General features: G+C 52.9%; 3 protein-coding genes across 3 annotated transcripts; 2 read left to right on the top strand and 1 right to left on the bottom strand.

The window, feature by feature from the left end:
* Positions 1-1,331: 1,331 nt before the first annotated feature.
* J4E93_002889 (uncharacterized protein) lies at positions 1,332-3,097 on the top strand (the record flags this gene model as incomplete). The annotated part of the gene is made up of 2 exons (XM_049340830.1): positions 1,332-1,761; positions 1,827-3,097. The coding sequence occupies 2 exons, from the start codon at positions 1,332-1,334 to the stop codon at positions 3,095-3,097; spliced, it is 1,701 nt and encodes a 566-aa protein (XP_049201712.1).
* Positions 3,098-6,783: 3,686 nt separating this feature from the next.
* Positions 6,784-11,371, top strand: J4E93_002888 (uncharacterized protein; the record flags this gene model as incomplete). The annotated part of the gene is made up of 3 exons (XM_049340829.1): positions 6,784-7,255; positions 7,309-10,895; positions 10,946-11,371. 3 exons carry the CDS (start codon positions 6,784-6,786, stop codon positions 11,369-11,371), a joined length of 4,485 nt encoding a protein of 1,494 aa, XP_049201711.1.
* A 2,439-nt stretch (positions 11,372-13,810) lies between these two features.
* J4E93_002887 (uncharacterized protein) lies at positions 13,811-15,238 on the bottom strand (the record flags this gene model as incomplete). The annotated part of the gene is made up of 1 exon (XM_049340828.1): positions 13,811-15,238. The coding sequence occupies one exon, from the start codon at positions 15,236-15,238 to the stop codon at positions 13,811-13,813; it is 1,428 nt and encodes a 475-aa protein (XP_049201710.1).
* Between the last annotated feature and the right edge of the window lie 2,640 nt (positions 15,239-17,878).

The following is a 17,878-nucleotide window of genomic DNA, read 5'->3' as shown; positions in this document are numbered from 1 at the left end:
CCGGTTCGGAACAAACTTCGTCAAGTGGAGCCACCTTTCGGCCGGGCTCCTACCAATTCGTTCTTGACACGATATCAGCCTGGAGGGCTACAATTTCCATATCTTATTGTAATTGCTATGTTTGGGGCTTGACACTTTTGGTCCGGCCCCGTGTCACGATAAAAGCATGTAAGAGCATGGTTGGTCGGTTCGCGTTACGACAACTCTGGTGTTAGTCTTGGGCTTTGGCATGGGCGGTAGAGCACGTTGTAGACAATATTCAACGAAAGATAATGCATAATCGTCAATGACTGCTTCATGTTCCTTGTGTGTACTTTGCCTTTTGGTTGCGCTCGTTGGAGGTACATATCGCTAATGTACCTAGGTAGGGAAGTCTACCGAGTTCACGTGTAACGGGCGACTATACTCGTTTTGATATGACAGCCATTGCACGCCACTCAGCACAAGATAGCCCGGTCGTCTACGCTATAATGGGCGATTACAGCTGAATAAATGAGGATGTCAACGGCCTCGAAAGCATTTGCACAAGAGAAAAAGGATCTGGTGAAGTTACGTGCAATAGGCATCCAGTGCTGAGGCCCTCGTAAGGTAGGTGAAGCAGAGTAAGGTACATCGGATAATGTGTTGTTACGTTACTCAGGTAGCTTAGAGGACGGCTGCAGCCCCACATATGTACCGGGCTCCTGTCGTCAGCTTTACTTGAGATCGTCGTGCCAACTCCAAACTCATAACAGCGTGTTCGAATGTTCTGATGCAACTTGGGGATGCGTAGGACGTCAAGCATTGCTATAGGTCATTGCTCGATGGAATTTAATAACTGAGACATGTGCGTCGGTGTCACTTCGCTCGGGGTAAAGGCCGGAAAGCATGGTGGCGTTGGCTTGGGTGGATTGTTCGTGACATGTGATAGGATTTTGACATGTGAGAGGCGATCGCCAATTTGCTGCCCGGCGTCGTTTCGCGCTGTCATCCCCCTCCAACCCTGGCTCCGGATCCACGATGCGATAACCGACAATCCCACGTCTCTCAATCGATACTCACAGCTGCGCTACCATGCTGTGCGTCTTCTGAGATTCGCCTCCCCTGAAACGACATCATCGCGTCCCCCAATTCGCACTCGGCCTCCGATTACGCTTCCGCGGAGCAGAATACCCCTTCGAGGCGCACCCTCCGCACCATCATTGGGCATTGCGACGGCTTTCACGGACATAGCGCTGCACCGAACAAGTGATCGGAGAGTCGCAGAGACATCGCCCGGCGTGGTCTGCGCATAGATGAACGTGGGGTAGTCGGGTTGATTAGAAACGTCACGGTCCTGCGAGAATCCTACCATGGAGCAGGAACGACCACTCCAGCGTGCCCCGCCGCCCGCCTATACACAACACGAGCCCGAATCGCTTCACCTCCCTTCCGTTCCGACGCATATTCCAAGCCATGTGCCGGATCATGGGAGGCTGCCCGGCATCAAGTCGCTAGACCTGCCGGACACGAAAGCGCGTCATACTCCACACAACTCAATAGAATACAGCCCGCGGTCGCAGTACGACAGATCGCAATGGGGCATGCTGCCAGTGCCGAACAATGCGACCTTTACACGAGCGCCAGAGGGCTTACCGCGCGAAGACGTGGGAAGCCCGATGGACACGGCGAGCGTACGCAGCCTACAGGATGACTACGCGGGTAGACGGGAAACGAGTGTCAGCATGGACGACCCGGATGTTAGGCTGGCAGCAGAGGCGTTGAGCGGATTGGGGAACCCAGGTATGCTACGACGCTGTTGCGGTTGCTGTTTATGACGCGGAATGCATTTTGACTAACCATCGCAGACTTCGTTCGCTCGCCGACGGCACGCTCCCTCACGCTTTCTGCTCGAGAATCTACAAGCGAACCTCCGGAGCCACTCCTCTCTCTGATTACGTCGAATCACCCATGGCTTGGAAATGGCATCAACGGCTCCATCTCAGCCTACAACACGACCAAAGGCTACACTCCACGTCTAGTCCAGTACGGTGCTGAGCTCATTGAGCGCAACATTGGATCGCCTATGGTCAACACTGTGTCATCTGTGGGTAGGCGGACAGGCATGGAGAAAAGCCTGCGCCGGTATCTAGGAGACAGACGACCCAGCGACCTCGAGCAGGGAGATGGCGAGAGCTCAAGGAGCAAGAGGCAAAGAATCGCAAGCCCAGCAGACGACGCCATGGACGTAGATGATGCTCTTGCAGCAGCGTCCCGGACAAGAGGTGGTTCGCAATCCTCATACACAGAGTCGCTCCCTGCATACGACGATCAGCGCTCTCCAAACTATGAGGAGGCAGTCATCTCTGGAGAGATAACGTCGCATAAGTCGCCAGAACAGCGCTCAAACACTCCGCAAGATCGTCGCGTCAACTGGTCTACGCAGCTCATCATGACAACGTCCGGTCTCGGTGTAGCTCTATCAGAGACATCATTGCGATCGTTGAAGCTCTGCCTCGGTCTTCTTCGCGGCGCAACAACCCACATCGACTCCGTAATGCGCGCGCTTAAGCTCGTCCTCGAAGAATACGAAGCTGCCCTCCGCAACCAGAGGCAGTCTGGCGGCTTCGCTGCCCAAGATGATAAGACGCAACTCAATGGCACCATGGCACAAATGGGCCTCGTCGACACGGACAAAGACGATCAAGTTCGCCAAATTGCTGACCGCATCAAGGTCCTCTCATCAGACATCTGGCAGACCCTCCAATCTGTCGTGCAGTCCGTGTCTCGCTACACCGGCGGCGCCCTCCCGCAAAACGCCCAAACCGTCGTTCGAACACAATTGCTCTCCGTACCCCAGCGATGGCAGCTCGCTGGCCGCAACGCGAACAACGAACATGCGGGCGGCGATGAGGTCAGAGGCGCGAACCGCATGCTGGCGTTTGCGAAAGAGGGACTGGACATGATGGGCCAGATTACTACTGTCGTCGACGGCACGGTACAAAGTGCCGAGAGCTGGCTTGCGCGGATTGGCAGGAGGCCACAGGGTGAGCCGAGCAGCAGTGGTCAGGGCCAGGAGCAGAGGGAGAAGACACCGCTTGCGCTTGAGGCAGGTGTGCAGATGAATGAGAAGAGGTAGGTAGAGGATGACTCGATAGCTCTCCAGAGGTGTATGGCATGATGCAATAGGAGAGAAGCAAAGACGAAGACACATGAATTGGAACGGGGGGAGATGAGAAACTACTTTGGCACTACGATTACTACAACAACAACATACCCAAACATAATTTCCTTTGTCGACTCCTCTTCTTTGGAAAACGTTCAGCAAGGCGTCATGATTGAAAGAGAAACGGGGTTGGTGTGTGAGGGTTTTGGTCGTTCGTTCGTTCGTTCGCAATGTCCACGACGTCTTCTTCATTCCAAGCGAAAACGAAAATCTGTATTACTCAATGTTATATTACTCCCATATATTCATACCTACTTTGATGTGTTTGTGACGGTGATTCTAGACACCATGATTGGCTTCACTACACGATGATTTTTAACACTGTAAGCTTCCAACCTAAGTACTACGAACAATAGAAGTACTAATTCGGTACACGCTGCATGAAGCAGGGGGATTACTACCGCTATTGGCGTTGTTGCGATCTGGCGTTGAAGTGGCCGTACCCAAGTTCCCAAGCAAAACGTATAGCATACCAGATTGATACATACTTATACGGACGCTTTCATCTTTCCAGTCCTTCCCATATATAGTATTTTATGATGAAACGGAAAAATGTTCCTGGCACATGTTACAATCCAAGCATTGTGTTAGTGTACGCGTAATTGCATGAGGGATTAATCGCATCAGCACCTCGTATTCGTCACCGCGAAGTACGACCGAGGGACACGACAGAACGCGGCAGTGGATTACGGGTGCTTGTGCGCTGGGGCGAGCGGCGAGCCGCTGGAGATTAAATTTGAGGAAGACGATGCTGGGTGTGATAATGAAAACATGTGTGGTTTGGAGTGAGGTTTTGGTTATACGGTCATGGAAGGACGCATCTGGAATGGTGGATTCTCTTTGAAAAAATGCGGAGCTGTATGTGGATTTGGCTTTAAATCCTCAGACTTGTTGCCATGTTGCGATTTACTGAATAGAAACCAAGAAATGAAAGTGGGAAGGATTGGTAAATGGAGTTGATACAAGTCTATCGAAACCAGATGCTCAAATGTCGAAAAGAGTGACCATTTCCTAACCTGAGGCGAACTTGACCGATGTTTATACAATATAACCCGCCGTGGCTGCACTGGGCCATGTTCGTTCTGCCCTATTGTGTTATGAAGTGTAAGGAGTTTGTTGAATTTTCGGTGGCTCACTATAATGAGTCGGTCGACAAGTGAGTATGGCTACTTTCCGTCATTTGAGGTCGTACTCTTGGAGTTGTCAGTGTTTGACGTCGAGTTACCGGAGGTAGTGGAGTTGCCAGGCGTATTGGACGCTGCCGACGTCTCCAGTTGATGAGAAGGCTGCTTCGTCTCTGGTTGACCAGACGAGGGTGCGCTGGAGACTTGGAAAGGGGTGAAGCGGATAGGTGGGAAAGACATGTTCGATCAAGGTGTCAAAGTTTAATGGAATCCGGCAATTATGTGTTTGGTGCTCGTGCAATGATGTAGTTGATAGTAGATTGTGAGTTTGATAGAGCTTCGCTGCAATCACCATTAACACTGGCTTATATATAAAGCCGTCCAGAACTACTGTCTCTCAGAATAGCTCATCGTCGCGAGCAAGACGAGCAAGACAACACGCAAAATGCGATGCTTTGAACTCACCGGCGGTGAGCGCGCTGAGCCCCCCTGCGTAAGCTCCTGAAGCTGCTCATAATGAGTCTGCCTTGACCGTGGCTTACCTCTTGAACAGAGAGCCAATTGCAGTACAAAATGTCAGAGTACTTAAGAAACCTTCACATGACTTCGCGTCGTGTTGCTCGCGATGGGATGACACATGACGTAGTACAGCTTGGCTTCTCGTGTCGATTACTTAGGCGCAGTTTGGTAACTGGCTAGAGTCAGATTCGTAGGCTTCAAGCTGAAATCGAGAGTGATGAAGTAGTGCTGTTCGTTCGTGTTGGTCAGAGACATTACGCGCCATGCAGATGCAGTTTCAGTTCTACTGCAAGCCGCGATGCTGTGATACTAATATTAGTGTTGGATCGGATCTGATATGTGAATATTCTCCTGTATGTTTGCAGTGTTGCGTTAGCAGTAGTCCGGATAGTAGCTGATCTTGAAGGCGGAATTTTGACCTCAAAAAGTGGGCTTGAGATCGGACTGGACATTGATAGTAATAGCGAAAAGAAATGTGTCTTTGTGTGTCTTTCCCAGCAGTGACGTCTTTCTTGTGTAAATGGTAGCATTGGTCTACACTTTGATCAATCGATGTGAGACAACATGGCGATATGTGGGGGCTGCAATAATGTCACCCTGCAACTACCCGGGCATGTACCGATTCTCGAGTTGATCGTGTGTCGATCGCAAGAGTAACGGGTGCTAAAATTAGTTGGTGCGGCTGAAGTCCAAAGCTTGAAGCCGGAAAAAGCGACAACGTAGAACATGATTTCTGATCATGATAAGAACAAGGTCGATGAGTCGACATGAGTCGCGGTATGCAGTGCAACCATCGCGAAGCCCTTGCTGCAGATCAGGGCGTTGAGCTGTACCGAAGACTCGTGTGTGAGTCTAGAATGAGCGAGTATGAGTCGCGAATAAAGGGCACGGTCGGGTTGCCGAAGACAGATGCCGGATGTCTGCAGCAGAACACCAATCTCAAGACGGGCTAATGTATGTGCCTTGAATTCGGACGATATTGGAACGTCTAAAATATGGGGAATCCGACGACACGAAAGATGGTCGACTCCTTTACCGCTTGTATAGCTAAGTCCGGCCAGCGACCCTTCTTTTGCTACAGAGCGGGGTCGATACTTGAAAGGGCTGATGCAGGTTGTCGGCCCGTTGGCGTCGAAGCAACGGCGGAATCAACATGACTCGATGCCAAGCCGGTGAAGTTGCTGGCTGACAAACGCACCTCGGAGGTGGACATGGGTGGAGCCAAAAGCATGCACGCAATCACACCCAGCGGAGACAAGCGACTCCACGAGATTGTTCCCGTTTGATCCTCCTCAACGACAGCATGCCGGCGTCTATTGTCAAGATGTCTGCAGGCGCCGCGTTGGATGCCTCACTCATAAAAGTACTGCAGTCGACGTCAGAGGCTTGCTCGGAGCTATGCTCGGAGTGACGTGCTGAGCCGCATAGTGTTTGTAGCCTTGCGTGTGCCCAGGGATCTATCTCATCGTCATGCCTGGCGGAATCTAGCCGACGTGCATAGAATGTGACTGTCCCGTCGATCGTGGTGCAACGGAGTGACTCGATTGCGCATCTGATACGCCGTCTCCGTGCGAAGCTGTCCGCTGAAGAATGCCCGCGCGTCAAACCCTCTCACCGTCCTGCTCCCGCGGATTGATAGTTGCGACAATAAGAGATCTGCCTAGCCGCACGCGGTGCAGCTCCTAAGGATTGCCCACCGTCTTTAACCCTTTCGGATCGCGAGACCCACTCGGTGCTCTTATCTCCGTTGTGTACTGCTTTCTTATTTTATTTAGCCGTTGCGACAGCCCTCGCGCCCTTTGCTGTGCTCCTGTTTTGTTTTTCGAGATATCCATACGTTCCTTATAATTCGCTTCTTTGCCGTGCCTGCAGCTGAGTGAGACATCGCCGCTGCCTGTACCGGTTCGCTACCGCTTAATTCAAACGCAGGGTGCGCCCTGTACCGCCGCCGCAGCCATGGACAACGCCAGCGTACAGCATACGCAGATCCAAGAGCACACCGAGGGCACCACTTTTGAGGCTATTCATCCCAATCGCAACCACATAAACCGCGACGACGCCAGTATAAGGACTGCTTCCGTCACCGACAGCACTGCGCGCAACTCGGCGCACAACGAAAAGGGTTTCAGCAATGTCACGGGTGGAGTCAACATTCAACGGGCCGAGGCCGACTTTGCGGAACTCTCAAAGGAACTCTCGCGTACCAGCAACATCTCGCGCCGATTGAGTCGCGTACAGAGCAAGCAAAGCCGCAAGGATCAGGCCACCACGGATGTAGAGAAGGCCACTGTTGAAGGTTCAGATTCTTCCGATGAGCCCTTCGATCTCGAGGCAACTCTACGCGGTGGTAAAGATGAGGAAGAGGCAGCTGGCATCAAGTCGAAGCGCATTGGCGTTGTGTGGGACGGTCTCACCGTCAGCGGAATTGGTATGTCTACTCTGTGCATGCCGCACCCGAAATACACGCTGACTCTCGCGCAGGTGGTGTGAAAAACTACGTCAAGACCTTCCCCGACGCTTTCGTATCTTTTTTCAACGTCTTCGAAACCGCTGCCAGCATTCTCGGGCTTGGCAAGAAGGGCAAGGAGTTCGACATTCTGAAGGACTTCAAGGGTGTCGTCAAGCCTGGTGAGATGGTGCTTGTGCTAGGAAAGCCCGGCAGTGGTTGTACCACGTTCCTCAAGGTCATCAGTAACCAGCGATACGGATACACCAAGGTCGATGGAAACGTGCTGTACGGTCCATTCGACGCCGACTTCTTCGAGAAGAGATACAGAGGAGAGGCAGTGTACTGTGAGGAGGACGAGAACCATCACCCCACGCTCACTGTCGGACAAACGCTCGACTTCGCGCTCGAGACCAAGGTACCTGGAAAGCGCCCAGCCGGACTCTCAAGACAAGATTTCAAGGAGAAGGTTATCGACCTCATGCTCAAGATGTTCAACATTGAGCACACCCGAAACACCATCGTCGGCAACCCTTTCGTCCGCGGTGTCAGTGGAGGAGAGAGGAAGCGAGTTTCCATCGCCGAAACCATGATTACCGGTGCTTCCCTGATGAGCTGGGACAACTCGACAAGAGGATTGGACGCTTCGACTGCTGTCGATTATGCACGTTCGCTTAGGGTGCTAACGAACATCTACAAGACGACAACCTTTGTGTCTCTATACCAGGCCTCCGAGAACATCTACAAGTGCTTCGACAAGGTCATGGTCATCGACAGCGGGCGACAAGTCTACTTTGGACCTGCTCAGGAAGCCCGTGCCTACTTCGAGGGCCTCGGATTCAAGGAGAAGCCCCGTCAAACCACCCCCGACTACCTCACTGGTTGCACCGATCCGTTTGAGCGCGAGTTCAAGCCCGGCATGAGTGAGAAGGACGTTCCCTCCACACCTGAAGCGCTTGCCCAAGCCTTCAATCAATCCGAGTCTGCGGCTAGGCTCGATGCTGAGATGGTAGCATACAAGGCACAGATGGAGCAGGAGAAGCACGTCTACGATGACTTCCAGTTGGCTGTCAAGGAGTCCAAACGCCATGCCCCCCAGAAGTCTGTCTACTCCATTCCGTTCTACCTCCAGGTTTGGGCTCTGGCGAAGCGTCAGTTCTTGCTCAAGTGGCAGGACAAGTTCGCCCTGGTTGTTTCTTGGATTACCTCTATTTCTATCGCTATCATTACTGGTACCGTCTGGCTCGATCTCCCTGATACCTCGGAAGGCGCCTTCACTCGTGGCGGTGTTCTCTTCATTGCTCTCCTCTTCAACGCTTTCCAGGCTTTCTCCGAATTGGCTTCCACTATGTTAGGTAGACCGATCATCAACAAACATCGCGCTTTCACATTCCATCGACCATCAGCCCTTTGGATAGCCCAGATTGGAGTCGATCTCTTGTTTGCATCTGTGCAGATTCTGGTCTTCTCCATTATCGTGTATTTCATGACGAACCTGGTTCGAGACGCCGGAGCCTTTTTCACATTCGCTTTGGTCATCATCACTGGTTACCTTGCCATGACATTGTTCTTCCGAACAGTGGGATGTCTCTGCCCCGATTTCGACGTCGCGATTCGTCTGGCTGCTACGATTATAACATTGTTCGTACTCACCTCTGGTTATCTCATTCAGTGGCAGTCCGAACAAGTCTGGCTCCGATGGATTTTCTACATCAATGCCCTGGGACTGGGTTTCTCTGCGCTGATGATGAACGAGTTCAGTCGTCTGGACTTGACCTGTGCTGGCAGCTCTTTGATTCCTGCTGGGCCTGGATACGATGACCTCAACGCCCAGGTCTGTACTCTACCTGGCAGTGAGGCTGGCAACCCCATCGTTTCTGGCACCAACTACATCAAGACCAACTTCTCTTGGGATCCTTCAGATCTCTGGATGCACTACGGTATTATGGTTGTTCTCATTGTCGGATTCCTTCTCGCCAACGCCTTCCTTGGAGAATTCGTCAAGTGGGGTGCTGGTGGCCGTACAGTCACCTTCTTCGTGAAAGAGAACAAGGAACTCAAGGAGCTGAACGCCAAGTTGCAAGAGAAGCGTGATAAGCGTAACCGCAAGGAAGACAGCAGCGACCAGAACTCGGATCTTAACATTGCCTCCAAAGCTGTCCTCACATGGGAAGACCTGTGCTACGACGTACCTGTCCCCAGCGGAGAGCTCCGCCTGCTCAACAACATCTACGGATACGTCAAGCCCGGACAGCTGACAGCGCTCATGGGTGCCTCAGGTGCTGGAAAGACCACACTTCTCGATGTGCTGGCAAACCGCAAGAACATTGGTGTTATTAGTGGTGACAAGCTAGTTGATGGCAAGGTTCCTGGTATCGCGTTTCAGCGTGGGACTGCCTACGCCGAACAACTCGATGTCCACGAACCTGCTACAACCGTCCGTGAGGCACTCCGCTTCTCCGCCGACCTGCGACAGCCGTATGAGACACCCCAAGCCGAGAAGTATGCCTACGTCGAGGAGGTCATTGCCTTGTTGGAAATGGAAGACATCGCAGACGCCATCATTGGAGACCCTGAGAGTGGTCTAGCCGTCGAACAACGCAAGCGTGTTACTATAGGTGTCGAACTCGCTGCCAAGCCTGAGCTCCTCCTGTTCTTGGACGAGCCTACTTCTGGTCTCGATTCTCAGAGTGCTTTCAACATCGTCCGTTTCCTTCGCAAACTTGCTGCCGCTGGCCAAGCCATTCTGTGCACTATCCATCAGCCCAACTCTGCTCTTTTCGAAAACTTCGACCGATTGCTCCTTCTCCAAAGGGGTGGCCAATGTGTTTATTTCGGTGACATCGGCAAGGATGCCCATGTTCTCCTCGACTACTTCCATCGCCACGGTGCTAACTGCCCTCCGGATGCCAACCCTGCCGAGTGGATGCTAGATGCCGTTGGTGCTGGTTCCGCTCCTCGCATTGGTGACCGCGATTGGGCTGATGTATGGAGGGATTCTGAGGAATTCGCTGAAGTCAAGCGCCACATTGGTCAGGTCAAGGAGGAGCGCATGGCTGCTGTTGGTTCTGCCGAGCCAGTCGAGCAAAAAGAGTTCGCTACACCAATGTCTTACCAGATCAAGCAAGTTGTCAGGCGCCAAAACTTGTCTTTCTGGCGCACTCCCAACTACGGCTTCACTCGCCTCTTCAACCACGTCATCATCGCTTTGCTCACAGGTCTCATGTACCTTCAGCTGGACGACTCCCGAGCATCTCTGCAATACCGCGTCTTCATTATCTTCCAGGTCACGGTTCTGCCAGCCCTCATTCTCGCTCAAGTTGAACCCAAGTACGCTGTCCAGCGTATGATCTCTTTCCGTGAGCAGATGTCCAAGGCATACAAGACGTTCCCATTCGCTTTGTCTATGGTCCTCGCGGAGATGCCGTACAGTGTGCTTTGCGCCGTTTTCTTCTTCCTGCCTCTGTACTACATCCCGGGCTTGAACTCTGACAGCTCCCGCGCTGGATACCAGTTCCTGATCGTGCTCATCACTGAGGTTTTCTCCGTCACCTTGGCTCAGGCGATTGCTGCGTTGACACCAACTCCCTTCATCGCTTCCTATGTCAACCCCTTCATCATCGTAAGTCAACACAAATGCTTTCTTGAAGCATGAGCTAACAGCATTCTCAGATCATATTCGCTCTCTTCTGCGGTGTCACCATCCCCAAGCCCTCAATCCCCAAATTCTGGCGTGTATGGCTCTATGAGCTTAACCCTTTCACGCGTCTCATCGGCGGCATGATCGTTACCGAACTTCATGACCTCAAAGTCGAATGCACATCTGCCGAGTTCAACCAATTCAGCGCCCCACAAGGTCAAGACTGTGGATCGTACATGAGCGACTTCTTCTCCAGCGGTGCGCCCGGATACATCCTCGACAACGCCACCAACGCGTGCAATTACTGCGCCTACAAGGTCGGCGACGAGTTCTATCGACCTCTTGGATACGAGTTCAGCAACAGATGGAGAGACTTGGGTATCTTCGCTGCTTTCATTGCTAGCAACTTGGTTATTCTTTTCGTTGCGGCGAAGTACCTCAACTTCAACCGCAGATAAGCGGCCAGCTGGTGGCCCGACATATGTCACCACTCAGTGAGTACCATACGACAGGTACACGACGTCCCATACTGCATTCGGTGCTACACGGTCCACACCTCTGTGTGTAGGCGAGCGCCCGTTCTGCTTGGAACTGCCGTACATAATCCCGCCGCAGCTGCGGCTGCATAGACGTCGTTCCGCATTTCAAAGTACCTTGCGTTTCTTGCGACATCGCATCGTCTCGTTCAAAAGTACTCTCTAGACTTGCAGTTTGGATATCCCATTGGGCGGCGTTTGTTTCACTGACAGCACTGAGCTCGCATGGCCTCTTCACATATACATAATCCTAGTCTCATCAAACCATCACTGTACAATTATCGTTCAAAACATCGATGCTGCGTGAACTCATGGTGCTGTGGGTGCCACATCATGAATCAATCGTCTTTGTTGAATGTTGGTGCGCGCCTGTCTCGTATTATTGCTTCACGACCGTTCCTTCCAGTATCCTCTTTGACACATTGTCTCGCATTGTTCCGTCGCCGCCGCTTCTCCTCTAAACTCTTTCATGGTCTTCGCTAATTACCTTTGTCTTTTTACACTCTTGCAGCTTGCTGTGTAACTATATCGACATTCATTTTGCTCGTGCATCATCGCACTCTCTTGTTATGGCACCAGCGGCGCAATACCGCGAGACATCACGCACTATCACTACCACTGCGAAAGATGCTATACAGCCCATCACTAATGCAAAAGACACGCAGGTCGACTACCACAGCGCCTCAACGTTCAACTGGCCATCTTCAACGCCTAGTTTAAAGGCCAGGCCTCGCTTCCCGATCCCGCAGATTCAGGGAATCATACCTGGTCTGCGTCGTACGCTGCAGGACGATTTCGCTCCACGGTCACTCACACATTCACCCAGCCCTTCGTATGACGTAGCGGGACTGCAATCGTCAAAGAGCGCAACAACACCGACAACGCCGATTGCAGACACACAGCCATTACCGCACCGCTCGTCGTACCCCCGCGTCTCACCACCCGGTATCCTCTACCCAGACGCTATCGTACCGCACAGCGCGACACAGTACTCAAACCCGCTACAAAATCCAAACCCGATTACACACAACGAACTTCCCTATCATCCGAGCATCATGGGCCGCGTAGACTACGAACTGGCGTACCTGGCTCCGGGGTACAAGGTACTCTTTGTTGGTACAATAGCAATTCTCGCACTGGGTGCTATGTGGACGGTGATTACTTGCGCCATCAGCAGAAGGACGGAGTCGAAAGTAGGAAGCGCACAATGGAAAGGGAAGAAGATTGTTGGAAACAGGGGAGAGGAGAGAAGGCCGATTGACAAAGTGAGCAAGTACGCACATCGACATGGAAGCCAAAGCGGGATACCGATAGACAGAGCTTTGGACTCCGCCACGGACAGTGACAGCGCTATCACATCAGCGGCTCAGATTCCGTTCTCTTACCTTGGAGACAATGGGCAAGTCGTTGAGAGTATTGAGATGAAATACAGACCACAACATACACGGTCCAGTCACAACCGCCCAAGAAGTCGAGCAATCCGGTCCGAAGTCCACGATCGCACATACACAACACACCGCCGCTTCTCGTCTTCGCCTCCTGCAGGCCCACGGTTCGGTCTCACAATTACAACACCAACGATCTCGGTCCCTCCTTCACCAACTCCATCTACACCCAGCAGCACGTCGCCGATAAACCCCTTCCTCGACCCTCCTCCCAATGGTCTCCTCAGCCCTGATGTAAGCGCCACACTGGTGAAGCGAAGTTCGCTGGAATGGCAAGCCGAACGAGCCGCCTTCTTCGCTGCCACGACGCCAACTTCGGTTCCAGCGTCTGAAGCAGTGTCTCCTGCGCTGAGCTATATCGCCGAGAACAATAACGAGACTTTTGAACTCAATCTCTCGGATATGGACGCTTTGGAAGCTGGTACAGCACGTGCCGGGTCTTCGACCCCTCGCAACAGAGGCAGCAGGTTGATTCGGAAGAGCAAGAGTTTTATTGACGAGGGTATCGAGATGATGGAAGGTGTTGTTGATGGTGTTACTGCGAAGATAGCGAGGTGGACGGATGATGATGGTGGAGATGACGCGTTATTACTGCCTTTTGTAAGAACTTGAACGGGTGCGCTGTAGTCTCTTTCGTATGAATATGAAAAGTGACAAAACCCAAAGCTGTCTAGAGTTCTAGGTTCTCGTTGAATACGCAGTTTGTACTTATTTGGTTAGTAGATAGGATGAGCATTCACTGGCAGATCAACATGCACGATACCGGTACTTGAGCAGCTGAACGGTGAGTCATGTAAAGGACGGATTTGAATTTCAGCCGTGCGAGCGCTGTGTCTCGGAGCAAATGGTATCATCCAAGCAAGCCCCTATCCTGAAACGCCAATAGTAATGCCTCGTATGCTCTCTCATAAATAGCTCAAATGTCAAAGTCCTTCCTAAGGATCTCTTGCACTTCTAGGTCCATCTTCTTCTCAATCAAGTGGGCGGCCACGAGGTTGCCGACCTTGTCGACGAGCTGCTCTCGGACGTTGTCAAGGTCTGGTGCTGTGTATGTGCCCTCTTGTATCTCCCTTTGTTTCCGCTCTCTCATGCTTTTGGGTACTAGGGCTGGGAACGAGCCCACGAGTACTGCAAGTAGAATCTCGGTGTCGTGCCTCGTGCTCTCGTCGGCGAGCTTTTTAGAAAGGAAGTCATCGTTGTACATCTTGATGTTCGGTAGGATGAGTCCTCTCAGTGCGTCACCGGCGCCTAGAACGAGGAGCAACGCTTGTAACGCGCCAAAGTGTGTTCCGACTGATTTGTCGGGATCCATGAACTGCTTTAAGCAAGTACGTGCAATTCGTGCCTTCAGGCCTTGATTCGACGACGCGTGCTTCCGACAAATGTCTTTGAGGAGGTGGGCTGCTAGCGTTCGCAGGTAGAATGCATCTTGGGTAGCGCGGTTGTGGTCGGGCATGGTTCCGTTCAGCGTCTCTGAAGAGGCGTTGGATGGCGCAGGGTTTGCTGGTCCTACCTTGCCACCTGTGCAGCACGTCAGGATGGGCGGTACCATGTATGCCACGTAGGGATCGAGGTAGATGGCCTGGTTCTTCAGCAGCGCCTCTGCGGCACGCATCATCTGTGTCAAGATGAACAGGTTCTTCATGTTGTGTGTGACCTTTTCGGCTATGAAGCTAAGAAGATAGGTCGTCAGCTGGTGAATGCCTGGCTCTGTTGAGATGGCAGCAAGTGCCGCGTTCTGCCATTCGATGTTCGTCTCGTCGATGAGGGCGCCCGACAGCTTGTTGAAGAGCTCTTGCGATTCTTTGGATAGCACATGTTTGACGAGCGGTTTGACGTTGACGTTGTCCAGGCCGTTAGCCGCGGCTAAGTGAGGGTTCGCGTTGGGTCCCTTAGGCAAGAGATCGCCGGTGTTCGTGTTGGGGTTCTGAGGTATCGAAGGCTGGACTCCTTCGACGGCGAGCCAGTGTGCCGTGAAGGTGATTTCCCGTGGCACCTTGGGCAGTGGGGCATTGATGAGCTTCTCGAAATCGACCTCCTCGTCTTCGACATAGTACAAGGGCTGGCCGGGCCCCAGCGAAGCCTCACCGAAGCGCAGCGGTCGGGTAGACTCGTAACCGTAGAGGGGCTCCACATTCAACACCTTGAGGGCATTGGATATGTCTTGTGTGCTCAGGGTGGTCCGCTTCCCGTGTCGCATGAACTTGAGGGCCTCCTCTAGCACCTGTGCCAAGCGGAAGTCGACGTCGCGTGCCAGCTCTTCGACCACATTGTCGGCAAGTGAGGCGATGCCCACCGATTCGGCCACGTCTCGTACATTGTCGGGGTTCCAGACCGAAGACATGTTGGCGGGGCGCAGTGCGATGTGTGAGGAATGGTGTGGAACTGGTGGGGCTGTCGGATGCGGGCGCGCTGAGTCTAATGAAGCGGAATGGGTGAAGGGAGCCGATGGGCGGGCGGCGAGGGTATCACCAGCCGGGTGACGCAGGGACGGACGATGTGATTGCTAGCCCTACGACCCAGTGAAGCACATGTCGGACGGGCGCATGCGACGGTAGTGGACAGCGCCGTGGAGCAGCCGAGACGGTCGCTTCTGGATTGGGAGCGCGTCTCGAATAGGCGATTGTAGGCGACTGACGGGAGTGCGAGGCTGGGGGCGATTGGCGTAGAGTGAGTCTGCCTGAAAGGAAGTCGCGATGCTCCAGGGCTCGCGTTGGGCTTGGCGCGCCGTCACGTCCGAGCGCGCCGGCCTTGTTGTCTGTGACTCGTCTCACCCTCACCACTTCACCTGTCCGAACCTCGCAGGCTTTCACACCGATTGACAACCTCGCCGGAGCTGCATCTATCCATCTCGACAACTCTATATCAAGACTGAAAAGTGAGGCTATGTCGACTGGTCAGCCGTTTGCTTCACTTGAGTATAGACAAACTTCGTCTCCTCATCACCTACTGATCATCCCAAGTCCTAGCACGGGAATGCGTGCAGCTCGACTGGCCAATCAAAGACTCTAGCAGCTGAGATCGAGGCGTCTAGTCATGCCCACGAACGAATAGAAGTATTCGTGTATCCATCTTGACATCATGCCTTCGTAGACCGCCATTTCAGAATCCTACATCTGGAGGCAAAGCAATCTTCCCAGGCACCTTGCACAAGGGGATGTGCGGCTGCGGAGCATCTTCCCCGCCGCCTACTTAGTTGCAAGCGGTACTCACCCCTGGTAGTCACACAATCGGTCGACTGTCGCTCGCCGTGCTCTCACCCGTCGACACGTTGTTTACCGCCGTTGAAGATGGCATCTTCTACACGCCAGATCAAGCTTTCTTCCGCCCGGGGAAGACTCTTATTCGCCGCTTGTGCACCCTGCCTGCCAAACCAGCCTCCCATTCCAGCATAACACTTTAGACTTAGCCCTTCCTGACGCCACCCGTCTATCCGCGCGGACGGGCCGCTGCGATTCTGATTGCCTTTGCCTGGCTTTTTGGGTCTGCCAACTAGACATACGCCCCTGTACGCCACTAGGTGACCTCTTCTGGTGTTCATTGGGAGTGTAGGAAAACCTTGCCTCAGACTATTTAATATCGAGACTACGTTAGTGTTTTGTCCTCCAGAACAGTCTTCCACTCTTTCGCACACACAGCTCTCTGACTATCAACTTCCAATCCCGCGTCTCAATCCATCAATATTACTGCTCTCCGATCGATCTGTAACTACCACACGAACAACATGGGCATCACTACGAGATCTTCAGTGGACAATGCCTCTGATCTGGTCAGCGCACGCTCGGTTCATGTTCTATTGGGCTTATCGATGTCTACGCCGCCGCAGGACCGCTCAAGGGATGACCCACCGTCACCTCCACCCCAGCCCCCGCCCAGCCCAGCACACTGGAACCGTATTGTCTCGGTAAGTTGTACTGTAAACCGCATCGTGTGATGTAGCTAACCCCACGCCAAGCTTGACCTTCTTGCACCACTAGAGATCTGAACTATGAAGAGACGAGTTCTCTCGGTGAGTACGAAGCGCTCCCGGAGACCCTTATCAAGTCTGACTTTACTGAGTAGGAATAAAATTGCTTTTCTTCATAAAGCAGCCACCAGGTTACATTCGACCGCGGCATCGGCATGTTCTCGTTTGGTCCCCCTTAGTGGTCTGGCCTTGCATGCCCACGTATCCTGCCAAGTATCGCTCTTCCCATGCGACGAGCGCTGGACTTTCTTTCGAATGTATGTTAATAGGTCAAACAAGGGTCATGGTGGCGTTTGGGTGTTCTTGTTAGTCACTGGGCGCGAAGCTCTCGAAGCTGAGGTTCCTGTCGTCGTCACAATCCGTGCGAGACGTTTCCATTCAAATTGAAAAGCTTCACATTCTCGATGCCATCGTTGTTCTTCTCCGACCAATTAGGCTGTACAACTTGTCAATTGCTGAAAGAAACTTCAACTTCGCCTAACGACCAATAGGTCTTGCAAGCATGCAAGCATCTACCACAAGCACTGAGAACTTACCCTAGCTCTGCCGAATCTAGATCTGTACAGTTTCAGGTCCCCGATAGCGATGCCCCATAATTGCTGATGGTGGTACCTTCCAGCTCGCTTGACCCACTAGCGCGCACTAGTCGCGTCAGGGTTTTCGGCTTTTCCAGATTCGCAGAATCCAGGCTTGCGGCTCCACTCGACTTCAGCTGACAGTACGCATACGTACATCACACCAACGTACGTCAACAGTCAAAAATAACCCCAAAATACGGCTCCCTTCACCTGGCCAAGCGGGACTTCAGCCGAGGCACAAGACGTACTGGGCACTGAGCTTGACCGCAAAGCTCCTGCAAGACTTGGCACGGGATCGACAGTCCCACTATCCGCCACCAGCGGCTACCCACCTAACAACACCTGCCACTAAACGGTAGAGGGGACAAACACTCTCTCACCACCCTGCTGCTGACCACAGCTCCTGACCCCGCCCCTCCTTTCTTCTCGTGCAGACCAC

The sequence above is a fragment of the Alternaria ventricosa genome (genome assembly GCF_023758065.1).
Source record: "Alternaria ventricosa strain BMP 2768 chromosome Unknown scaffold_4, whole genome shotgun sequence".
NCBI lineage: Eukaryota > Fungi > Ascomycota > Dothideomycetes > Pleosporales > Pleosporaceae > Alternaria > Alternaria ventricosa.
The sequence above is the reverse complement of the archived record's forward strand: the minus strand, read 5'-3'. Positions and strand labels throughout refer to the sequence as shown.